The sequence below is a fragment of the Heptranchias perlo genome, chromosome 16 (genome assembly GCF_035084215.1).
Source record: "Heptranchias perlo isolate sHepPer1 chromosome 16, sHepPer1.hap1, whole genome shotgun sequence".
Taxonomy (NCBI): Eukaryota; Metazoa; Chordata; class Chondrichthyes; order Hexanchiformes; family Hexanchidae; genus Heptranchias; species Heptranchias perlo.
Genome location: NC_090340.1, coordinates 21,991,313 through 22,017,912, shown reverse-complemented (window position 1 = coordinate 22,017,912; position 26,600 = coordinate 21,991,313). Strand labels below are relative to the sequence as shown.

Sequence of the window (26,600 nt, the reverse complement as noted above, 5' to 3'; positions counted from 1 at the left end):
GATAGGTTATTCTTAATCCTTATTGCAAAAGTATCTAAGCACAAATGTCAATATTGAATCTCATAGGAAAGCTATGAGATTCAATAAGTTAGCCATTAGGCCATTTCAACAGTAGTTTTAAAATTTCATTCTGAAAAACAAAAAGGGTGAAGGAGACGAGACATCTGGTATAAGTTCAACTTAATGTACTGAAACAGCTAGTAAAACTAAGCAAGTATTATTACAGGTAGTGTAAAATATCCAAACGTAACTGTTTGACAACAGTACAGTTTATTTTAATCATACAGACACAAAATGAGAGATAATTCATCACTTTCAGTTCTGTCCTTCCTGTAAGTCAATAACATTATTTTTAAACTGTTTTGTTTTAATAATTAGAAAAAAATCAGATACATAACACCCAATAATACAAAGATACATTCAATACTTTAACAGTGGCAACTTGGAAAAAAGTTGACCACTCTTACTTAGTGTTATTCATCATACTTTTACAAAGCACCAGATTCTCCTTACAAACAAATTAAGACTCGAGTCACTGGAATTTTTTTTTAAAACAATGAAAACAAAACATTACAAATGTGCCAAGTGCTGCAAAACATGCAAAGATTTATTCTGTAAACGTTTTCAGAGGGCATGGTGGGGAATTTGGTATCATGCAGGCTCAAAGGTCGAAGGTTTGGTGTTAGGCCGGATCAGAGTTGACAGGCGGAAGGTTTCTTTGCTTGAAATACTGAACAACTTGCTGGGGTAGTTCTGCCAGGACAGATTTGGCCAAAGTTTCTTTAGGAGCCTGAAGAACGGGGAAAAACGAAGAGCTTCAATGTTACTTCATAAAAGGCTCAGTAGCATAAATTGTGCTCAACCCAAGTAAAAGGGACTTGACCAGTAAAAGGACTTGCACTATTTCAGGCATTAGTGTTGGATGAATAGTTTTAAACATTATATATAAATTAACCACAAGGTTCCTGTTTGCCTCGCCATTAACACATCACCTAGGGTTTACTATAAAATAAATTGCAAATAGACACATAAGAACAGAAGGCCATTCATCCCCTCGAGCCTGTTCCACCATTCAATTAGATCTTGGCTGATCTGTATCTTAACTCCATTTACCCGTCATGGTTCTGTAGCCCTTAATACCCTTGCCTAACAAAAATCTACCAATCTCTATTTTAAAACTTTGAAAGTTTCAATTGACCTAGCCTCAACAGCTTTTTCAGGGAGAGAGTTCCAAATTTCCAAAATATACTGGACATACACAGCAAGTCAGTTACAATCTGAAAACAGAAACACAGGTTATAAAGTTTTGCATGCGTAGTCTTCATTGATAACCAGCACTTCCTGCTTTTAATGCAATCTTCCATCAGTTTAACATCAGTTGTGGGGAAGCTACTGAAATTTATCATCAGAGACATAGTGACTGAGCAATTGGGCAAGTGTGAGCTGATCAAAAAGAGTCAGCATAGATTTGTGAACAGTAAGTTATGTCTGACTAATCTAGTCTACGTATTTTGTCTGTATGGATTTCCAGAAGGCATGTGATAAGGTTCTGCACAAGAGATTATTAACAAAAATGAAAGTGCTTGGAATTAAAAGTAACCTTGTGACATGGGTCAGCAATTGGTTGGGAGAGTGGGGATAAAGGGAACGTTCTCTGATTGGCAGGATGTGACAGTGGTGTTCTCCAGGAATCTGTACTGAGGCCTCAGCTGATCACCAAATGTATTTATAAATGACTTGGATGAAGGAATAGAGAATAGAGAGTTGTATATCCAAGTTTGTGGATGACACTAAGTTAGGAGGCACAGTAAGTTGCGTGGATGGCAGCAAGAGGTTACAACGGGACACAGACAAACTAGGTGAGTGGGCAAAACTATAGCAAAACTCCCAAGCCCCAAACCCCTGCTCCCTTAGTCCCCGTTCACCCCAGCCCTGCACTTCACCCTGCTCCGTCTCTCTCCTCCCCATACTCCTGGCAACCAGCCTGTCCCATTTCCGGTCACCCATAAGCGAGGGCTGGCATTCTGCGGCAGCTCGGGTGGTGACCTCACAGAAATGGTGGGTGGGTCGCTGCTGCAGTGGGAAATTAAAATGTGAAGTTCTCCCTGGCTGCTAACTGCAGTGCCCAAGAGATTAATGCCCCATTCTGGGAGACTTCCGGGCAATCCAGGTGGGTTGGCAATCCTAGACGTGAGGGGCTGAATGGCCTACTCCTGTTTCTACGTTCTTTTGCGCTTGGTAACAATAATAATGTGATTTCACAATCTAGGTTCGTCATGGTCTAAAAACATGCCTCTCAGCCAGTGAAAGTGCATTTTACAGAAAAAAAGCTGCTTATCTCTCCAAAATAGATTGGGGGAAGGACGAGGATAAGCAGACGAAGAAAGGGAAGTAAAAAATGTTAAGGTTAAAAAAGGGTTTCGTTCAGGTTTTAAAAAAAGTGAAAATTACAATAAAATCAGACTAGGCAGAGGGAAAAATGAATGGCAAGGTGAGCACAGGTGAAGTGTTTCAATTTTTCGTTCGTGAATTATGTTTTTTTGTGTTTAATTGTTTTTCAGGATTAATATTACAGTGATACCAAAATTATTTGCCATGTTGGAGGGAATCCCAGGAGGATAATATAAACCGGTGCATAATCGAGAGTCCCATGTTATCCCTGACTCCCACTATCCTGCCGACTAGGTAGTTTTATTTCCGAATCAGTCTATCCTAGCTGGATATTTTTTTTAAACTGCTCTAATGAAAGAACCTCTGTGACCCAAGAAGTTTATGAAAAACTGCTATCACGTATAAACGTATCACCGTCATTTGATAGGACAAGGAGCCGGAATGCTACTTGGACTCTCCTTGAAGCCTACGCATATGTATAAATGCGTAGGCTTCAAGGAGATCTTGAAACATTTGCCTGAGGAAGGAGAAAATCTCCGAAAGCTTGTGAATTTAAAATAAAATTGCTGGACTATAACTTGGTGTTGTAAAATTGTTTACACTTGGACTATTGACACGGCACTACAGATTCAAATGAAATCTCTTTGTAATTGACTCCCGCTGATCCCCCGGGCTGACCTCAGTCTTCCTGCCAGCTCGACTCCCGCTGATCTCCCATCCCGGCCCAACCACTCGTGGTATTTCCTCCAATCTGACTCCTGCTGTTTCCCTGACTCGGCTCTGATATACACTGGTCTCTCGGCCCAGCACTAATACTCGTGGATGATCAAAAGTGCAGATAACGGGAGCACCAATGAACAAGGTCACACCGATACTTGCTGATACTTGAGTCGCTTCATTACTGTGATAATGTTTATTAGTATGTGAGCTGAAAACAAAGGCAAGCAGTCGACTCACGGAGACGGGAGTTCCGATCGAACCTCCTGGCAATCAAAGGGTTAACTGTCTATATTCAAAACATTATGTGAACTTTAAAATGATCAATCTTGTCCAGCGCTGGATTTGTAGGCAGTAGTGAGGCTGCAATATTTACCTTGGTGGTGGTGGATTTGCAGCCTAATATTGCTTCTGCTGCTGGTTAGTCAAGCTAATCCTCCCCCCGGGGTCATGTGGGTGTCTTGCTTATACAGCCGAGATTCTATTCAATGTAGCTGTAACAAGTGATTTTTATATTGAAGAATATACAGTGGAACATATTTTCATGCTGCAATTCTTTGCAAAGTCAGGATGTGGAATATGTCAGTTGAGATGTGCATGACATTTAAGGAGGTCACGGCCATCGCTATTGGTCTATGGAGGTGATATTTTCAAAAAAACATCAAACTAAAGCAGCCTGCAAATGTAATGGCTGAAGCATTGCCCCCTTTGTATGCCTGTGACTACAGGTTCAAATCCCAGCAGCAACTAGTAACGTAACCTAGCAACGCTGCATGTAATGAGTTTGAGGAGTTGTGGAGGAGCGGCTCATTTGGAGAGTGGCAATCACTCATCTCCTTTATGGACATATGTTACTCGCTGCTGATTGGGGACAGCAATTCCGTTGGTGTGGAAGAGTCCATTATCTTCCAAGTCATTATCTTCCGCAGGCAAAGCAGATTAGAATGTAGAGGTGGACAAAGTGATTTGTTTGTGAGAGATTTCTGGTGTAAAAATGCTGAGAATCGCACTGGGAAGAAAAAATCCCGCATCATTGAACATTTTTGCTGATGGCTTTTAATCACTGGCACCTGCTTTTTACTGTCTGTGCCAAGATTCAAAGACGGCAAACTACAGTGCTTGAAGTCAATGTGAGATTTTAAATGTAGGACAGGATTTAGCATATTTGGGGATGTATAAGGGTATGGAAAGTCCGTACAAAGAAAAGAGGCAGGCAGTTGGCTGCAGCAGAGTTGTTGAGGTGCTCAGTATTGACATCCGGAGGCTTTGTCTGAAACTTGGCTCATGGGTGGTGACACCTTGCCCCTTCCTGAAGCCTCCCGCCTGGCCATATTCTCCACCACCCTGCCCATGCCGCTGTAGCTTTTATCACCAAGTCACAGAATGGCCTCTCCCCTACTCCTCTGGCACCTTCTCCTCCTTCAAGGATCTCAGCTTGTTTCACCCCAGTTGCCTCTGCTTTAAATCCTCATTGTCTACCAGCCTGCCAAGTCACACTGCGAGTTTCTCCTCACGATATCCTCACTCCTTTCCTCTCTCAGCCTTTACACTCAGCAATTCCTCATCCTTGGTGATTTGAATCTTTTACACTAGGTTTTACACTAGAATTTCAAAACTGGCCCAATTGGAATTGCTTTTGCTACTGCGAAACTCTCAGGGCCTCAAAATGCATCACCGGCCCAGAGAGAACGACCAGTGAAATAAGTATACGCCTCAATATGAGTTGAGCACACACAATAGCTGAGGTAATTTGCCTTAATACAATTTTTAAAGAGTTACTTTTCCAAGTCTAACCCTCTGACCAGATTTGGGTCCCAGGTCATTTCTAGCTGAGTACTGCTGTGTGGTCTGAATTCTCATTCATGCACCTTGGGGTTGGCATCCAAGTACGTTCCAAACGCCATTTTATTTGATAGCTTTTGTTAAAATTGAGAAACTGAGATGAAGGACCAAGTCCCAAAGTGTAGGACACCATCAGGGTTTAAAGGAGAAGAGGTAGATCAAGAACTAGTGATTAGGTAATGACAAGCTTGGGTTTTAAAGGCGTAAGGATTATAGAAGAAAAGGAAGCCTAAAATGGCTGGCTTGTGCAAGGGGAGGGAGCAGGATAATAAAGCATCTCTTGCCAGGCAGGAGATGTTGAGACAATTATTTGCCATTCTGTGGGGGTTAGTAATTTATATTGAAACCCTTTCCATTTGCTAACCTTCCCGTTAATGAGTTCAGAGAGAGAGAGCGCTCTAAGTTTTGTCTTTCCTGCGCTGTACTGGGTACAGATGGAGATCCTTTCCCCAACACTAATATGCCTTTACATTGAGAAACAAAAAGAAAATCAGTTACCCATGGTGTCAGGTAGGAAGAATGTACAGTACAATGCTAGCCAAGAATCCATGCATGAGCTGAGAACTCAATTGCAGATTGTACTGGTGTCGGAAGATGGCACAATCTGTTCTGACTGGGAGCAGCTGTTCTCTTCTAGTTTTGAACAGGTTCGATGACGGTGTATGTGAATGCATGTGTATGCTCCAGGACCCTAGGTATTAATTGCACATTTCATTCCGTTGCAAAGGCTAATAAAAACTGGGAAGTGATGGGTGGGGGCACACTGGGCGGGTAAAGGCTTACTATGATATAATGATACTAGTTATTGTCCTTCTACCTCAGGAGACCTCTGTTCAAACTGAGCCACAGATGATCAGCTGTTACTTCTGCCTGGTAAAAGGTTATAAACACAGCGAGTCATCGAAGGCTGGGGTCTCAGCTTTGTGAACATTGCAGCAGACTGCTCCCCTGAGCACCATCTATAAAAATACCCACTAAAGCTGGCGGAAGTGCTAAATTCACAAAGGCCCTGGACCCATGAACAGATGGTAACTTGACGGTGCCAAACTCACTGTTCGTACAAAGCAGTAACGACTTCCTGTGTTTAAAGAGCAGCAGCCGTGTTTTCACAGTTGGCACTGCAGAGCGACCGTGGCACAAAACCAACAATGTGCACAGTTCATCAGATAATTCATTCAGATGTAATTTCCCTTACATTTTATCAAGCATTTCCCATCTTTCTACCCCCTCCTTCCACTCTTCACAGCTCCTGTCTTCCACAGGCACCAGCTGCTCACCTTGCCTAAGTGGCCATTCCTGATGTATGAGACCTGCTCAGCTGTTCGACCACAGGGAACATCGCAACCAAACCCAATGCCATTCCCATCCAATGTCAATAAACATGAGTTTTCCATGGAGAACCATCAGGAGTGCGTACCCCGGTTGACTTCCCCGCCCACCTCTCCTTAGATCTTAGGCATTAAAGCCAAATCTAGTGTCCCCATGAACTCCTTCTTGAGATCAGCTGACTTGGCACAGACCATAGCCTGAAGCAGAGATCCTCCAGATCTGTTTAGTTCAATTCTGCACTGGGTGATGCATTTACCAACCAAGCTACAGGAGCACCATACACCTACAACATGGAAACAGACTGGGGACTAAAGAATTTACAACCCACCCATAACCAGAATAGAATTTTAGTACAAAGGACATTGGTATGCACACAATTTCCATTAAGTGTATAAATGATTTCTACTATATATTTTTTACATATACATTCTATTTTAGATATAAATATTCTATATTTCCATTAAGTGCACAAATTATTTCTACTATATATATTTTTTATGTTATATATTCTTTATATTTTAGATATAAAGTATTCTATATTACAAAATAATTGATTAGCAAAATATTTTCCATTTGTAATAAATGGACAGTTCAGGGCTGCCTGAGAAGCCCTGAAGGATCAGTTTTGCTGCCCGCACTTGAACAGGCAAATAACAAATTAACAGATTATCGTTCACAGTAATGAGAATGGATAGCGATACGATACATCCGACAGCAAATTACGCCAGTTATTATACTCTTAACAGAATAGACTCTTGTAGAAATGAAGAGGAGGATTTGGACTTTAAACGTGACACATTAAGTAGAATAGACTAGAATGTGCTCTAAAGTGAGCTGCACTCACAAAAAGCACCCGTGAGGACAGCATTGACAGGAGTGGTGTAAAAATCACTCAAAAAGCAGTGCAGTTCTGAAGAGGCGAGGCACTTAGTCATTGGAAACAATTAAATCCGTACCATATGAGCTTGATATTCAGGAACATAGTGGATAATCAGCAGGAGTGGAAGCCCTGGCTGAATTCCCACCCGCCCCGCCCCGCCCTATCTAGCCCAGGGGCAATGCAACCCTGGGTGAGATAAGGGAACTGAGCACAGATCAGGGTTTGAACCCGGAGCCTTCCAGGTCTTTGTGGATTAGCAGCACGTAGTCTCTAAATTGGACATGTAAATAGGATTGCCGGCAAAGTCATGGATGGAGGAAGAAGCAATGCCAAATGCATTCTTATTTACTTCAGCATCGCAGTTCTGAAAAGGTTACCCCAGAACACAAAAAACTGCAAACTTTCAGGGGGAGACAGACATATGTTCTCAAACAGCGTTTACCGGTTGGAAAAAGGGGGCAGGGGGAGGAGCTATGGGTTAATGTTAGAAGAAAATAGTTTATTTAAGAGAAAGGCAGTTACAGGAAACCTTTATAACTTAATACAGCTGTGCTCTCCTACCAGAAACTGGCGCACAAGAGCAAGAGAAACCCATTGTGCTGTGAGATGGGTGAATTGTTACACTCCAACTTTCCAATGAAGTGCGCTACATTGTGTCCGATTTTCGTACGTGCCAGTTTTAACCCTTTCCGCGCCATGGACGAGTTATTTTGCCCAGGTGCAATTGGGCAGACAGACGTGTGGAGGGAGAATTAGTCCAGCTAGGATTTGACGCTAGAAATTCATGTCATTAATTGATGTGCACATTCTGCAGCATGAGAATGTCTGTCTTTACAGGTCTAAGCCTTGGAGCTCGTCTTACAGCCAAAATGGACAATGAGCCAGAGGAGGAAGAAACAGGTAAATCAAGTATTCTAAATTCTTCTTAAGAGGAAAGGAACAGAAAAGTTCGAATAAGCTATACTAGGTTTAAAAAAAGTTATAAAAAGAGTGAGAATGGGGAAGTGTGAGAGAGAGAGAACAATGGGAAGGCAGAGTGAGCTGAAATAAAACAGAAACAAAGGTATTAAGGGATATGGGGCTAAGGCGGGTATACGGAGTTAGGTTACAGATCAGCCATGATCTCGTTGAGTGACGGAACAGGCATGAGGGGCTAAATGGCCTACTCCTGTTCCTATGTTTAATTATGTTAAAAGTATTAAGTGTGTTTTATTTAGTTTCATGTTAATTTTACAGTGATAAAACTACTACAGGCATTTAAGAGTCTTTATTAATATAATAGTTGAGTTATTTCAGCAAAAACTTTTTTGTTTGGGGGAGAATGAAGCCGTCGTGCCCGGGAGCCTGGAATTTCCCTGGACCAGCCGGTAGTCTGAGGGTGATTAATGTACTGATCTGTATTATAGCTGTTTAAAGCAGCTTTGGGGGTGGGGTGGGGGGAGGAACGAGATTTAAAATAACTAAATGTAGATATGGAGTTTGCTGTATTACAAATAGTTTATTTGCAAAAATGTTGTTTTATATCTACAGCAATGGGCAGCTTTGAGATTGTTCCAATAGCTCAAAGTGCCATCAAAGGCCCCGACCGGGCCTTACTAGACATACAACAATTAAATTGACATTTACAATGGTGAGAATAGGGACTTGGACAACACACTACACAACTTTATAGGAAATGACTCATTATTATACAGTTAGTCACAAATGAATCTGGGCAGTGTCTTTAATGTAATAATGCAAGTATGATTGAATTTAGCTTTTATTTAATGTGTGCTGTCTCTATCATGCATAGGAAATTTATAACTAAACTAATTTGCCTTCTGTAAAGAGCTTTGCATTCTTAGAGGGGGGGCTTTACCCCCCCCCCCCCCCATGACGAACGGGAGAGGGGCAGGGGGGTTAAAATTTTAAAAATCTAAAACCTGACCCCAACCCACCTCCAATGCGCCCCGTTTCCGGTTTTAATGGAGGCGGGTTGAGGGGCAGGCGATTAACCTGCTCTCCAGAGGCGAGCCAGTTATTTAAATATGTTAATGAGGCTGCGTGACTCAAATTTTACCAGAGTTTTACTTTTAACGGCTGTGGGCTGGGTTTCCTAGGTCTTGGGATACCCAGCAACTGGAGGGAGGCAAGAACGGCCAGATCCAGCAGGTCAGTGCCTTTCCAGCACTGCTTGTGGGCCAGGAGGAGCAGGAGTGCTTCCCCCCCAGCCCACCAAGCAAACCCGCTGTGATCGGCCTCCCTCCCCGCGATCCACCGACCCCCCCCTACCACCCTGTGATCCACCAATCCTCCCCCGCCCCCCCATGATCGACCTTTCTCCCCCCGATCCACTAACCTCCCACTTGATCGGCCTCCCTCCCCATTATCTGGTGACCCCCCCCCCCCCCCCAATCTTCACTACACCCCGACCCACAAGCTCCCTCTCTTCCTCCCTCCAGAATCTCCCTCCGTCCCTCCATGATCTGCCCCCCGACCTCGATCTCCTCCCCGCCCCTGCAATCTCTCCCACCGTCCCTCCCCTCCGCCTCCCTGGCTGCGGGGCTCATATACCCGACAGCCAGCCTCACAATCTGGCCGGCTGCTGGCTGGGAAATGGAGACAAAAAATCCAAATGAGACCCTGCCATTAAATTCGGCAGGACCTCCGCGTTAGCCTCATTCCCGGGCTGCGACAACCCCCCCACTCACCTCTCTCCCTCACTTTGAGAAATGTCACAGTTGCTAGAATCAGATTTGAGAGCAGGTCCACACCCTTTACAATGCTGCTGTTTTAGTATTAGTGAGCTGTATGACCCGTACATGGGTGCAGTGTGACCCCTACACGGGCACATTGGCACTGCAATGTCCTACACTAACAGATTGCTGGGACAAAGGTTTTTATTTCATTTTAAGCCGATTTGAATCCAGAAAAAGGGGGCACAATCTTAAAATTAGAGCTAGGCCATTTAGGAGTGAAATCAAAAAGCAGTTTTTCCACACAGGATAGTGGAAATCTGGAAATAATTCCATTTAAAAGGATATGGATGCTTAGGTCAATTGAAATTTTCAAGATGAGATTGATAGTTTTTTTTTAGGTAAGGGTATCAAGGGATATGGAGTAAAGGCGGGTTGACATACAGATCAGCCATGATCTAATTGAATGGAAGAACAGACTTGAGGGGATGAATGGCCTACTCCTGTTCCTATGTTCTTAAGTGTTCTCTTCTACTTCATCCCTCTCACAGTAAACTCATGGACATCCTACTGTTTGTTGGTATATCCATTGGACTGAATGGGGCAGCTCTTGCCCTGAGGCGGTCTGAGTTTGTGGGGAGGTACCTAGCTTCTGCTTGGTACCTCCCCATAACTTTGCTGAGATGGAATTTCAGCAGTGTGGAGGATTGGATTTGAGACTCATCGCCCATTGGCGATACTTTCTCTTTTCTACAGTAGCTATAAGGCACGGTTTCTCTCAGACAGGGCAGTGTAGGACTAGACAGACAGACTTACATTTCGAAATTCCCGGAATGGCACAAATTGCACAATATCCCGTGTGGATTCTTCCCCAGTGTATGACCGCAGAACTCGATTGTCTCCATCAAGGAACTCCATAGCAGCAAAGTCAGCGTTGCCAACCCCTACAATGATGATCGACATGGGGAGCTTGGCCGCCTGCACAATAGCATGTCTGGTCTCGTCCATGTCGCTGATAACACCGTCCGTTATAATCAGGAGGATGAAGTATTGCTGTGAATAAAGAAAGAAAATAAGACTTCTTCTTGGCATTGACCAACAGAAAGCACAATGGCTAAATATAAAATTACGCTTGAGCGGAAATTCTCTGTCGATCAGATGCACCATAATATGAGGGCATCTACATAGGACCCTGGCATTGGGAAACAGGGTTCAAGCATGGAAGTGGACTCCAGTATTTTTGCGTTAACTAATCATATGAAATTAACTTTTTTGTGAAAGAAAAGATGAAGGAAAGACTTGCATTTATATAGCGCCTTTCACGGCCTCAGGACGGCCCCCAAATCACTTTACAGCCAATGAAGTACTTTTGAAGTGTAGTCACTGTTGTAACGTAAGAAACACAGCAGCCAATTTGCGTACAGAAAGGTCTCACAAACAGCAATGTGATAATGACCAGATAATCTGTTTTAGTGATGTTGGTTGAGGAATAAATATTGGCCAGGAAACTGCGGAGAATTCCCCTGCTCTTCTTTGAAATAGTGCTATGCCATCATTTACATCCACCTGAGAGGGCAGATGGGGTTTCGGTTTAACATCTCATCCTAAAGATAACATCTCCGACAGTGCAGCACTCCCTCAGTACAGCACTGGAGTGTCAGCCTGGATTACGTGCTGAAGTCTCTATAGTGGGACTTGAACTCACAACCTTCTGACTCAGAGGCAAGAGTATTATTAAATTAAAATAGCAAAGTTAGCTTACAGTTGTGCCAAATATCCAAATGTTGGTGAACAAAATTGCACCACCAATGCACAATTTCAAAAGCCTTTGCAAAACGAGTGAAAATCATTCACTGTTATCCATTAAGTAGGGAGATGGGGCTTTCTTATACCAGTCCACATTAGTAATACTTCATTAAATCTATGAAGGGGAAAATGTAATAATATGAAAGTATGAAATATAGACGAATGAGGATTAAGCGTGATATGTAACAAATCAGTAGCTTGGCACTTTTCCATATAAAATGTACATTCAACAAAGTCAAAGGTACTTCTGAAAATAATGTCTGATCAGTGCTCATTTTTTCCAGCAGGATAAGGATTATTACTCCACAAGTAACCTGTTTCTGTGTGTAAAAGTAAATACTGCTTCGTTCATCTCATTGTTGAGAAGCTATTATACTTTATATCACTTGGGTGGAAGTACAGACCACTGAATACATTTTTTTTAGTCAATGGTCTCTCATTTAGACATAATTTAGACATGGGGACTGGTATCAGTTTACCTGCTGGCCTTCCCCAGCTGTGTAATGATGTGTGGGACGGGCAGGGGAATTAAAAATAAAATCTGAAATCCACCAATATTATAAACTCATTTACACTTCTCCCTTGATGGCCTACGGGAAGGGTAGTATTAAGTCATAGAGATCGGAAAGACCCAGGTTAAATTCCCAGTCTGAGCTGAAGTAGCTGACACAAAAATAGGCAGCATTGTAAGTGTAGATGGAAGCATAAAATTACAGAGAGATATTAATAGATTAAGTGATTGGGCAAAACTGTGGCAAATGGATTTCAGTGTAGGCAAGTGTGAGGTCATCCACTTTGGACCTAAAAAGGATAGATCAGAGTTGTTTCTAAATGCAGAAAAGCTCGAAATAGTGGAGGTCCAAAGAGACTTAAGGGATAATGTACACAGGTCACTAAAATATCATGGACAGGTACAGAAAATAATCAAAAAGGCTAATGGAATGCTGGCCTTTATATCTAGATGACTAGAATACATAGGGGGTAGAAGTTATGCTACAGCTATACAAAGCCCTGGTTAGACCACATCAGGAATACTGTGTTCAGTTCTAGGCACCGCACCTTAGGAAGGATTTATTGGCCTTGGAGGGAGTGCAGCGTAGATTTACTAGAATGATACTTGGACTCCAAGGATTAAATTACGAGGAGAGATTACACAAACTAGGGTTGTATTCCCTGGAATTTAGAAGATTAAGGGTGATTTGATTGAAGTTTTCAAGATATTAAGGGGAATTGATAGGGTAGAAAGAGTGAAACTATTTCCGCTGGTTGGGGAGTCTAGGACTAGGGGACATAGCCTAAAAATTAGAGCCAGGACTTTCAGGCGTGAAGTGAGGAAACACTTCTACACGCAAAGGGTGGGAGAAGTTTGGAACTCTCTTCTGCAAACGGCAGTTGATGCTAGCTCAATTGTTAATTTTAAATCTGAGATTGATAGATTTTTGTTAACCAAAGATATTAAGGGATATGGGGCTAAGGTGGGTACATGGAGCTAGGTCACAGATCAGCCATGATCTCATTGAATGGTGGGACAGGCTTGAGGGGCTAAATGGTCTACTCCTGTTCCTATGATCAACTAGTGGGGCAGTAGTTGAGACACCACAATTGGACTTGGTGCCCCTGGCCTATGGAGATGAAAAACATCATTCGGGACTCCTGTTCCTGATTGCTAGCCAGTGACTCTTGCTGGAAAGTTTCAGTAAGTGAACGCCAGGTGAAGGCAGGCCAACTGTGATGCTTCTCATTGTTGAAATTGGTCACTTGGTGAGATACCAGAGGGCAGCAGGTGCCCACAGATCAGTACTCCAGCAAGAGCCAATGAACCAGGGCACATGAGAAAATGGATGTAGTAATTAATGAAGAGTATCAATAACAGAACAACTTGTATTTATATAGCACCTTTAACCTAGTAAAACGTCCCAAGGTGCTTCTCAGGAGTGATTATCAGACAAACTTTGACACTGAGCCACATAAGGAGATATTAAGATGGGTGGCTAAAAGTTTTGTCAAAGAAGTAGGTTTTAAGGAACATCTTAAAGAAGGAGAGAGAGGTAAAATAAGGCTTGCATTTATATAGTGCCTTTCATGACCTCAGGACGTTCCAAAGTGCTTCACAGCCAATGAAGCACTTCAGAAGTGTAGTCACTGTTGTAATGTAGGTACAGAGGCGGAGATGTTTAGGAAGGGAATTCCAAAGCTCAGAGCCTAGACAGCTATACCACGGCCGTCAATGATGGGGCGTTGAAATCGGGGATGCGCAAGAGTATCACACATACTTCAGTGCTTTAAATAGCATGCAGCTCTTTTGAGGCCTTACAATACAGCATGTCATTTTCATCTTAAGATCTATGCATTCATTATCCTGTACCATCTGTAACAGTGTTTTGTTGAGGTAGAATTGGAGATTTGTGCAAATCCACAAATCCAGATTTAACGCATTGTGTAAGTGTATGTCATTTTTTTCTTATAATCTGGCAAGCTGTAAAGTAATATTCCACAGATGAAAATTAGATTTCTATCCAATGTCTGCTATTATTTCTGTATTTCTATCACTATTCTGTGATGTGAAAGAAAAACTCGCAGGCACAGAGAGCCGACCAGTTTACCTCACAAACTTCCTTTTTAAACTGCATTACTATCGATGGCTTTAGTACCATCGAACCAAAAGATGTTTATATTGCAGGAGTAGACCATTCAGCCCATAAAGTCTGTCCTGCTCTTTGCTAGAGCAATCCAAAGGTAATTCCACTGCCCCACGCTCTTCCCATAGACTCTGTATAAACCCACTTCTCATTTGTTAGCTCATGTAATCGGATTAGAGGTATTTGTCGTTCACATTGATTAAAAATCCATTTGTAAAAATGTCTTGTGGTTCATTATTAGCTAAGACATCATACTTTATAGAGTTTTATATATAATAAAAAACAGGGACTGCAAGTGCTGCGATTCAACATTTCATGAACCGGGAGCAACCTAGCAATATACCGCTTGAACTGTATCATTAGACTGTGCCCATTACCAGTTCTTCTCAGTGGATGTGAACTCCCTGCAAAAAAATTAAATTAAAATCACGTACAAGGGACAATGTCTTGAATATACTCAATGACTGAGCATCCTCAGCCCTCTGGGGTAGAGAATTCCAAAGATTCGCAACTCTCTGAGTAAAGAAATATTTCCTCATCTTGGTCCTAAATGGCCGACCCCTTATCTTGAGACTATGACCCCTAGTTCTAGACTTTCCAGCCAGGGGAAACAGCCTCTCAGCATCTATCCTGTCAAGCCCTCTAAGAATGTTATACATTTCAATGAGATCACCTCTCATTCTTCTAAACTCCAGAGAATATAGGCCCATTCTACTCAACCTCGCCTCATAGGACAACCCTCTCATCCCAGGAATCAATCTAGTGAACCTTCATTGCACCACATCTAAGGCAAGTATATCCTTCCTTAGATAAGGAGACCAAAACTGTACACAGTACACAGTTACTTATTTGACTTCCCTTTTCTCATTTAGGTGTGGACTCCTTGCTAGGATACGGTACAGCTCCGGTTACAATCCGCTATTTGTTTAGGTGGCTATTATTCGTGTATGAACTTAGACAGTGATTATAAGTGTGCTATTCAACCACATGCAGCATCGCAGAGGAGCTCAGTCTTTTCCTCACCCAACTTCCTCATACACCAGCAGTGGTCAATGGATGGTGGACAGGGGCAGGGATCATGGCTGATTTTTCCTTCTGTAAACCAAGGATGCTGAGGCCAAATTAGTAGTCCCAACACCACCTGTGGGGATTCAACCTTGAACCTTCCTCGTCTGTATAGTTCAGCTAAATAATCTTGCTGAGCTACTATTTTTGACGGTACTTTTTTTGAAATGCACAATTCTTTTTCCACTGAGGCAGAGCAGCACCCAATGCATGTTGTCCTCACACAAAGGTGCGGAGGGATGAGTGACAAACTGAGGCCCGTAAGCAGAAGATTCCATCGTAAGAAGAGTAGAACAAGGGCTCCCTGCAACCTCACTACGTCAATGGAGCTTGTGAAGCAGTGAGGAGCAGGCAGCCGACCACCCCTCCATCCATCCCAATTGGAAATTGGGTCATAGGTTGCACAAGGCAGAAACCTAACGGATCTGGGATACAGCCCAATTCACGCTACCTCGTTGAGGGATCCGTCTGTGTTGTGCCCTCCCATTTCCCTCCCCCCCCCCCCCCCCCAACCCCCGCACACCCCAGAATTTCACTCTTGAAACCGGAGGGCACAGAGAGGGAACCTCATGATGGTAGATAAGATGGTAAACAATATAGAGAAGGTAAATCCAGGACATTACTTCAGGTTAAACTGTAACAGTAGGATAAGGTGGCACTGGCTCAAATTGTTGAAAGGCACTTTTAGGACTGATTCCAGAAAGTTCTTCAGGAAGAGTGATTACCACATGGGACAGGCTTCTGGTAGGATAGTGGAGGCAAAAGGAGTTATTTAACAATCAGTTGGATGCTTTAGTGAAGGAACTGTAGGTTCTTCCTGAATGGGCGATTTAATGGGCTGAATGGCCTTTCCTCATCCCTATCTAATCTAATGATCATGTGGTGCATTGAACATCCAGACTGACTACTGTGCAGGCATTTAAAAAAATGAAAAATAGAAAGGTTTAAAGAACACACAAAACAGTCTATTTGTAGAGAAACAGGACCAGGCAGTGAGTGAAGCTGTTCTTAGACATTACTGCATTTGACCACAGTGATGGCAAGGAACCAAAATCAATTAACATTTGAATATAGTCATTGATTCTCCCTGGTTTCTGTTTACACAGAGCTACCAAATGGAAAGTGCTGATTCTCATCAATGACTCTTTAGTCCAGAAGTGATCTGCTCTTACTGAAAATAATAGGTTCAGAAGTAAATGACTAAGACGAGCTATCGAAGGCAGGCATTATGTGCACGTGGAACATGTACAATATAAAGGAGCTGCAAAATAACACACCCAACCACTTTTTCACATTTCTTTCAGTGAATTTGATGAGGTTGCATTTACTAAACCATATATTGTAGAAGTACAGCAGTTAGGACGCAATAGCAGATGGTGCAAGAGTGTGTGTTTAACAACCCAATAATCTTATTTTGTGCCTAAAAGAACTCTCATATTAAATACCTGCTTCATATTGATCAATTCTGCTAACAAGGCAGTGTTATCTAGCTAGTTGCAAAGTTCTAAATTGTCACTTAAATCACCCTGTTGTCAGTTGTTCGACTGGTATCATTCATCCCTCTACTTTTAACAATAGCCAAGTTCCGCACCCATGAGGACGGCCTCAACCGGGATCTTGGGTTCATGTCACGCTACACGTTACCCCACCAGCGAACAAATGTTATCTGTTTTTAATATAATGGGTCATTTGCTGGCTCTCTCTGCCTTCCGGATGTTTCTGCCTCTCTCTGTGTTTTTTTTTCTCTGTTTTTTTTCCCTGTTTGTTTTTTTGTTGAATGTGTATTCGGAGGTTCTGCAGGTAACACCTCTCTGTCTGAACACGGTGATTGCCTTGGCAACGGGCAGTTGCAGGGGCAGTCTGTAAACACCATGTATTATTGTTCAATATGTATAAATGCGTAGGCTTCAAGGAGATCTTGAAACATTTGCCTGAGGAAGGAGAAAATCTCCGAAAGCTTGTGAATTTAAAATAAAATTGCTGGACTATAACTTGGTGTTGTAAAATTGTTTACAATTTAACAATAGCAGTACAGATACCTGGCCTGACTTCTGAACTCATTTCTCACAGCGAATAACTAGCAGTGAATCACTGGTTGTTAGGAGCCCGAAATGGGTATGTGTGCAGTTCGGCACAGACGACGTAGAGGTCACATGGAAAAAAACAGCCTTTGGATAATAGGGATATGATTGATTATATTGATTGATTGGAGCCTTGTTGGCCTGGTGGACATCGTAAAGGTTCACTACAATTCACTAAACATCAGGTGTATGAACCACAAGTCCTGTTAGCTTAATTGAGAATCTATGAAGATCCATATTTTTAATGAGGGTAGAATGAGATGCAGCTGAATGGAGAGATCGGATACAACAAGGGCAGAACAGATGCACATTTATTCATTCAGTATTTTGTCTTTATTCATTTGTAAGTATTTTACTAAACACACTCTAAAATAGGCACCGCATCCCCTCATTATTTTATGCAACTATTTTATTTTTAGAATGATAATGGACCCATCATTGTATGGCAATAGTTCTGACAGTCTCAAAATGGAACTCGTAGTAATAATAATAGCAATGGACGATTCTCCAATCTGTATTCTTTTGTTTGTTTGCAGGTTTATTTTTTTTAAATTCCTGCAGCAAGATAGTTTCACCAGGAACTGCAATAATTGGACCTTCCATTCCCCCCCCCCCCTACTCATGGCTGTTTCTCCTAGTCTGACCTACCCTCCAATTCAAATGTGTGCCTCCACATATATAAAAATAGCTCAATATAAAATCCTTACATTTTCAACTACAAAGGAATCTCTTCCCAGTACCATACCACTGCTCTTTGACTTGGGAGTGGCGATTAGAGGAGGGAGGTCATGTGATGAAACCACCAGGAATATGTCCAACCAGAGTGAGCGACCCGACCATGAGGTGCAAGATACCTGACACAAGTGAGACCTTACAAAATCTACCCTGTTGTTACAGAATAACACTGGTTTCAATGGGAATTAGGAATGAACAGTGGATTAACACATAGGCCAGCATTTTTCACTTTGGTGTAATGCCGATGGAATCTGGTACTGGGTGCAGCCTTCGTGTCCACTCGAGGCTTCTGCTCTTGACCCTGGTCAGCTTTCTGAGGTCAGGCCTTTTGGGGAACCTGCCTGGGAGCCAAGGGAAATTGGCTGTGTCAAGCCACAGACACCCTTCGCTACTGGCTCCAAACTAATTTTTTCCAGAAAACAATCTCCCCTAACCGTGTTAGTCTATTCCATCGATTGGCCTGCAAATATACTGCGCTGGCCCCTTTAAGTTTTAAAAGCACCCCTCCCCCTTCCTGCCCTCACAATCCTGGGTGCTGGGGCACAAATTATGGAAAATACATCAAATAATGTATTTCTGTCCTTTGTATGTTCTTTGAATACACCTGCCATACAGGGCAATTGTATGTACCCTTTCATATTTGGGGGATCCACTGAAAATGGCAAGAGGCAAGCGGGGATCCTGAAGAATTTCCCAGCTGTGTCTGATGGAGTTACGTCGAGGAGCCGACTTAACTACAATGGAAAATCCTCCCTACAGTCTTCGAGAATAGCTCAGACTGATGAGCTGAAAGTCTCCCTTCTCTCTGACTCATGTGAAATGTAAACAATTTTACAACACCAAGTTATAGTCCAGCAATTTTATTTTAAATTCACAAGCTTTCGGAGGCTACCTCCTTCCTCAGGTGAACGATGTGGAAGGAGGTAGCCTCCGAAAGCTTGTGAATTTAAAATAAAATTGCTGGACTATAAGTTGGTGTTGTAAAATTGTTTACAATTGTCAACCCCAGTCCATCACCGGCATCTCCACATCTTGTGAAATGAGTATTAATGTAGTTCCTAATGTCTCCACAGCCCCAAAATGCACATAATTCAGTTCTAATTGGTTAGAACGGTTCGTTCACAGAGGTCCATCTGTCTTTTAGGTCAACCTGACTCCGACTTGTAAATATGCAGGTTCGATTGCCTGCTCACGTTCCGTCACCCAGTTCACAACAATCTTGTCCATCTGCTCTTCAGGGAGGTGATGCTGAGTAAACGCTGGCCAGACTCAGTTCAGTTCGGATCGATGTGATTGGGATTGAATTTGAACTCTTGAGTAAACAAAGTAATTGACAGGTCCGAGGAGGAAATCAAAAAACCTTTCCACAGTCATTAATCACAATCAGTGTCATTATCCTGTGGGGACTCAGTGCAGGTAGAGTGTGTGTGCACAAGTCATTAACTGGCAAGTGGGCCTTTTTGTTTTAAGCTCTAAACATCATGTTCTCACAAGAGCACTGCAGCAGTGTTCGTGCCAGGCAATGGCTGTAATTAAATACTGGGCTCAAATCTAAGCATTCTGAACTCACCATTGAACTTAATCTTTTTACGACCGCACTTTTATATTTTATTCCCTCCCCAAATCGTGCACTGTTGCCCTACTGAAAGCACAGGTTGGGAAACGTGCCTCTGGCTAATGCTGCTGTTGAATCAGGTAGCAGGAAGACTAAAATGACCCAGGTCATTCGGCTCCAGTTTTCCAATAGGGAATTCAAGAGAAACTTCTTTACCTAAACAATGGTAAGAATATGGAACTTTCCACCACAAGGAGTAGATGAGGGAATTAGCATAGATGCATTTAAGGGGAAAAAGAAAGACTTGCATTTATATAATGCTTTTCACGACCTCAGGACGTCACAAAGCACTTTACAGCCAATGAAGTTAAAGCCAATGAAGGAAGCCAGATAAACACATGAGGGAGAAAGGAATAGAAGGATATGCTGATAGAATTAGCTGAAGAAGGGTGGCAGGAGGCTTGTGTGGAGCATAAACACCAGCATAGACCAGTTGGGCCAAATGGCCTGTTTCTGTGCTGGGAGTCTAGTGAATAAGGCAGATGAGTTGAGGGCACAGATAGACATGTGGAAGTACGATATCATAACTATTACTGAAACATGGCTTAAAGAGGGGCAGGAATGGCAGCTCAACGTTTCTGGTTACAGGGTTTTCAGACAAGATAGAGAGGGCGATAAAAATGAGGGGGGGTGGCAATATTGGTAAAGGAAACAATTACAGCTGTGAGGAGGGATGATATGTTCGAAGAATCATCAAATGAGACCATATGGGTTGTGCTAAATGACAAAAAAAGGGGCAATCACACTACTGGGAGTGTACTATAGACCCCCAAACAGTCAGAGGGAGATAGAAGAGCAAATATTTAGGCAAATTTCTGAGAAGTACAAAAACAATAGGGCAGTAACAGTAGGGAATTTCAACTACCCTAATATTAACTGGGATAGAATCAGTATAAAAGCTATAGAGGGTGCAAAATTCTTAAAATGCTTTCAGGAAAACTTTTTTAGCCAGTACGTAGCAAGCCCAACAAGAGAGGGGGCAGTTCTGGACTTAGTTTTAAGGAATGAAGCTGGGCAGGTGGAAGGAGTATCAGTGGGAGAGCATTTTGGTGGTAGTGATCATAATTCAGTTAGATTTAGCATTGTTATGGAAAAGGACAAAGGTAGAACAGGTGTTAAAGTTCTCAAATGGGGAAAGGCAAACTTTACTAAACTGAGAAGTGATTTACCAAAAGTGGACTGAAAACAGCTACTTGAGGTAAATCAGTGTCAGAGCAGTGGGAGGCATTCAAGGAGGAGATAGTGAGGGTTCAGAGCAATTATGTTCCCAAAAGAAAAAGGGTGGGACTGCCAAATCTAGAACCCCCTGGATGTCAAGGAGCATACAGGGTAAGATAAGGCAAAAAAGGAAAGCTTATGTCAGACACCAAGAACTCAGTACTACAGAAAGCCGAGAGGAGTATAAAAGCCTAGAGCAGGGGTGAAATTAAAAAGATTAGGAAAGCAAAGAGAGAGCATGAAAAAATACTAACAAGTAAAATCAAGGAAAACCCAAAGATGTTTTATAAATACATAGAGAGCAAGAGGATAACTAAGGAAAGAGTGAGGCCTATTAGAGACCAAAATGGTAACCTATGTGTGGAGGCGGAAGATGTGGGTATGGTTCTTAATGAATACTTTACGTCTGTCTTCACAAAAGAAGGGGACGATGCAGATATTGTAGTTAAGGAGGAGGAGTGTGAAATATTGGATGGGATAAACATAGTGAAGGAGGAAATATTTGGGGATTAGCATCTCTGAAAGTAGATAAGTCGCCAGGCCTGGATGAAATGTATCCCAGGCTGTTAAGAGAAGCAAGAGAGGAAATAGCGGAGGCTCTGACCATCATTTTCCAATCCTCTCTGGCTACAGGCGTGGTGCCGGAGGATTGGAGGACTGCTAACATTGTATCGTTGTTTAAAAAGGGAGAAAATGATAGATTGAGTAATTACACGCCAGCCAACCTTACCTCGGTGGTGGGCAAATTATTGGAAACAATTCTGACGGACAGCATAAATTGTCATTTAGAAAGGCAAGGATTAATCAAGGACAGTCAGCATGGATTTGTTAAGGGAAGGTCATGTTTGACTAACTTGATTGAATTTTTTGAGGAGGTAACAAGGAGGGTTGATGAGGGTAGCATGTTTGATGTAGTGTATGTGGATTTTAGCAAGGCTTTTGACATGGTCCTACAGGGTAGTCTGGTCAGAAAGGTAAGAGCCCATGGGATCCAAGGGAAAGTGGCTAGTTGGACCCAAAATTGGCTCAGTGGCAGGAAGCAAAGGGTAATGCTCGATGGATGTTTTTGTGACTGGAAGGCTGTTTCCAGTGGGGTTCCATAGGGTTCACTACCAGGTCCCTTGCTTTTTGTGGTATAAATGATTTGGACTTGAATGTGGGGGGTTTGATCAAGATCAGCCATGATCTTATCAAATGGCAGAGCAGGCTCGAGGGGCCAAATGGCCTACGCCTGCTCTTAATTCGTATAGAAACAGAGAAACATAGAAAATAGGAGCAAGAGTAGGCCATTCGGCCCTTCAGGCCTGCTCCGCCATTCAAAATGATCATGGCTGATCGTCTAACTCAGTACCCTGTTTCCGCTTTTTCCCCATATCCCTTGATCCCTTGATCGCTTTAGCATTAAGAAATAAATCTATCTCCTTCTTGAATACATCTAATGACTTGGCCTCCATTGCCTTCTGTGGTAGAGAATTCCACAGGTTCACCACCCTCTGAGTGAAGAAATTTCTCCTCATCTTGGTTCTAAATGGCATACCCCATATCCTGAGACTGTGACCCCTGGTTCTGGACTCCCCAGCCATCGGGAACATCCTCCCTGCATCTAGTCTGTCTAGTCCTGTTAGAATTTTATATGTTTCGATGAAATCACCCCTCATTCTTCTAAACTCTATTGAATATAGGCCTCGTCGACCCAATCTCTCCTCATACATCAGTCCTGCCATCCCAGGAATCAGTCTGGTAAACCTTCGTTGCACTTCCTCCATGGCAAGGACATCCTTCCTCAGATAAGGAGACCAAAACTGCACACAATACTCCAGATGTGGTCTCACCAAGGCCCTGTATAACTGCAGTAAGACATCTCTGCTCCTGTACTCAAATCCTCTTGCAATGAAGGCCAACATTCCATTCGCCTTCCTAACTGCTTGCTGCACCTGAATGCTCGCTTTCAGCGACTGGTGTACAAGGACACCCAGGTCTCATTGCACCTCCCCTTTTCCCAATCTATCACCATTCAGATAATAATCTGCCTTTCTGTTTTTACAACCAAAGTGGATAACCTCACATTTATCCACGTTATACTGCATCTGCCATATTCTTGCCCACTCACCCAATTTGTCCATCACATTGGAGCCTCTTTGCATCCTCCTCACAGCTCACATTCCACCCAGCTTTGTCGTCTGCAAATTTGGAAATGTTACATTTAGTTCCCTCATCCAAATCATTGATATATATTGTGACTAGCTGGGGCCCAAGCACTGATCCCTGCGGTACCCCACTAGTCACTGCCTGCCACCCGGAAAAAGACCCGTTTATTCCTACTCTCTGTTTCCTGTCTGTCAACCAATTTTCAATCCATGCCAGTATATTCCCCCCAATCCCATGTGCTTTAATTTTGCACACTAACCTCTTGTGTGGGACCTTATCAAAAGCCTTCTGAAAATCCAAATACACCACATCCACTGGTTCTCCCCCATCTATTCTACTAGTTACATCCTCAAAAAACTCCAGTAGATTTGTTAAGCATGATTTCCTTTTCATAAACCCATGCTGACTTTGTCCAATCCCGTTAATGCCCTCCAAATGTTCTGTTGTCACATCTTTTATAATAGACTCTAGCATTTTCCCCACTACTGATGTTAGGCTAATTGGCCTGTAATTCCCTGTATGTTTGTATGAAAGCTATAGATTGCAGGAAGATATCAATAGGCTGGTTAGGTGGGCAAAAAAGTGGCAAATGGAATTCAATCTGGAGAAGTGTGAAGTGATGCATTTGGGGAGGGCAAACTAGGCAAGGGAATACACAATAAATGGGAGGACACTGAGAGGTGTAGAGGAACAGAGGGACCTTGGAGTGCATGTCCACAGATCCCTGAAGGTAGCAGGACAGGTAGATAAGGTGGTTAAAAAGGCATATGGGATACTTTCCTTTATTAGCTGAGGCACAGAATTTCAGGGCAGGGAGGTTATGCTAGAACAGTATAAAAGACTAGTTCGGCCACAGCTTGAGTACTGCGTACAGTTCTGGTCACCACATTACAGGAAAGATGTGATTGCACTAGAGAGGGTACAGAGGAGATTTACGAGGATGTTGCCAGGACTGGAGAATTTTAGCTATGAGGCAAGGCTGGGGTTGTTTTAATTGGAACAGAGGAGGCTGAAGGGTGATTTAATTGATGCCTATAAAATTGTGAGGGGCCTAGATTAAGTGCGGATAGGAAGGACCTATTTCCCTTAGCAGATGCATCAGTGACCAGGGGACATAGATTTAAAGTAATTGGTAGAAGGATTAGAGGGGAGCTGAGGAGAAAGATTCTCACCCAGAGGGTGGTGGGGGTCTGGAACTCACTGCCTGAAAGGGTGGTAGAGGAAAAAATCCTCAGCACATTTAAAAAGTACTTGGATGAGCACTTGAAGTGCCGTAACCTACAAGGCTACGGACCAAGTGCTGGAAAGTGGGATTAAGCTGGATGGCTCTTTTTCGGCCAGCACGGACACGATGGGCCAAATGGCCTCTTTCTGTGCCATAACTTTCTATGATTCTAAATTCTATGTAATTTCCTTTCCTGCGGGGGAGTGCTAACCATTCATTTGGTAAATCCCTAATTGCACAAAGCAGTAGGGAATTGTGGAGATGAGCTTTCATTGTGCTAAATTAATGTCACGGAAGTGTCAGCCCAGCAGTAAACATTATACAATAACAACTTGCATTAATACAGCACCTTTAACGTAGTAAAACATCCCAAAATGCTTCACAGAAGTGTAATCAGACAAAAAATTGACACTGAGCTAAAGGAGACTTTAGGACAAGTGACCAAATGCTTGGTCAAAGAAGTAGGTTTTAAGGAGTGTCTTAAAGGAGGAGAGAGGTAGAGAGGTTTAGGGAGGTGATTCCAGAGCTTAGGGCCTAGATGGCTGAAGGCACAGCCACCAATGGTGGGGCGAAGGAAGTGGGTGATAAAAAGAGGCCAGAATTGGAGCAGCGCAGTGTTCTCCTCTTTATAATAGGTTGGCATAAACAAACAGTCAACTACAGCACCACTCTGAGTACATAGTGAAATAGAAATGTGATACATTATACCTTAAGAGAAAAGAATATTCTCATAATGTACATACTGGATAAAGGATTATTTGTTTTTCGTGGCAGCTTGTCACTAGTTCCATGCTTGATATCTTCAGATAAGAACAGAAATGAACTGAGACTGAGCTCCTTGACAAAAGGACATACGAACATACGAATTAAGAGCAGGAGTAGGCCATTCGGCCCCTCGAGCCTGCTCTGCCATTTGATAAGATCATGGCTGATCTGATTGTGACCTCAACCCTACTTTCCCGTCTACCTACTATAACCTTTGACTCCCTTGTTAATCAGGAATCTATCTAACGTAGCCTTAAAAATATTCAATGACCCTGCCTCCACCGCTCTCTGGAGAAGGGAGTTCCACAGACTCACGACCCTCTGAGAGAAAAACATTTTCCTCATCTCCATCTTAAATGGGAGACCCCTTATTTTTAAACTGTGTCCCCTAGTTCTAGTCTCTCCCACAAGGGGAAACATCCTCTCAGCATCTACCCCTTCTAGTCCCCTCAGGATCTTATATGTTTCAATAAGATCACCTCTCATTCTTCTAAACTCCAGTGTATACAGGCCCAACTTGTCCAACCTTTCCTAAGATAACCCTCTCATCCCAGGAATCAGTCGAGCGAAACTTCTCTGAACCGTCTCCAAAGCAATTATGTCCTTTCTTAAATAAGGAGACCAAAACTACACACAGTATTCTAGATGTGGTCTCACCAATGCCCTGTACAACTCTAGCAAAACATCTCTACTTTTATATTCCATTCCCCTTGCAATAAATGACAACATTCCATTTGCCTTCCTAATCACTTGCTGGAGAAAGCATCTGAAGGTCCCAGTTCATTCCAAACCCACGCTTGGAATCATCAGACCGGCCTGGTACACAGAACATCTCTCTCCCATGACACTGAGATTCTCTGTAAGTGTGGAAGCTCTGGAGGACACAAGCATGGGCACTGCTGCCACAGTAATGGCAGTCAATTAGAGACACAGAAGATCAAATCCACTCTCATCTAAAATCTGGGCCAGGCAGAACAGAGAGGCTTCCAGCTGGAGGCTGAGAGGGAGGAAAATTGGAGGGAACAATCACACCTGAGCAGATTCTGGCAGCTGCTTAAGATGGGCATTGGTGGCTGTCTGGGAGAAGGCTATCCACCAGCTCTGAAGGCTAGAAAGACCAGAACAGGGGCTAAAAATTACAAGAAAAGATATCTAGACTTTCAGAAGATGTAAACCACAGGCGCAGAGATTTGATTACAAACTTGAAATCACTCCCTTCTATTTATTATTATACGTTGGGACATTCTTTCACCCTTCCTTTCTTAAAGCCGTCTCCTTGCAGGTTACAGTTCCACTGACACCTGCTGCCTTCTAGTACTTCACCCAAGTGGTCATTCTTCATGTGTGAGTCTACAGTGAGTGTGGACAGCATCACAACTGAGCCCAACCCTGTCCCCACCCAACATACACAAGTGCACTTTCCAACATAGGATCACTGGATAGTAATCGGGGTCAGGAGCTCTGCCTGA

At 42.9% G+C, this 26,600-nt stretch overlaps 1 protein-coding gene across 2 annotated transcripts in view; it reads right to left on the bottom strand.

The window, feature by feature from the left end:
- Positions 1 to 312: 312 nt before the first annotated feature.
- Positions 313 to 26,600, bottom strand: part of cpne2 (copine II) — a 202,152-nt gene continuing 175,864 nt past the window's right edge. For both annotated transcript variants that reach the window (XM_067997780.1, XM_067997781.1), the window contains 2 exons: positions 10,651 to 10,887; positions 313 to 790 (listed from right to left, as the gene is read on the bottom strand). In XM_067997780.1, the coding sequence (XP_067853881.1) occupies positions 683 to 790; positions 10,651 to 10,887 (345 nt within the window). In that variant the 3' untranslated portion in view covers positions 313 to 682. The remainder of the gene's footprint in view (positions 791 to 10,650; positions 10,888 to 26,600) is intronic.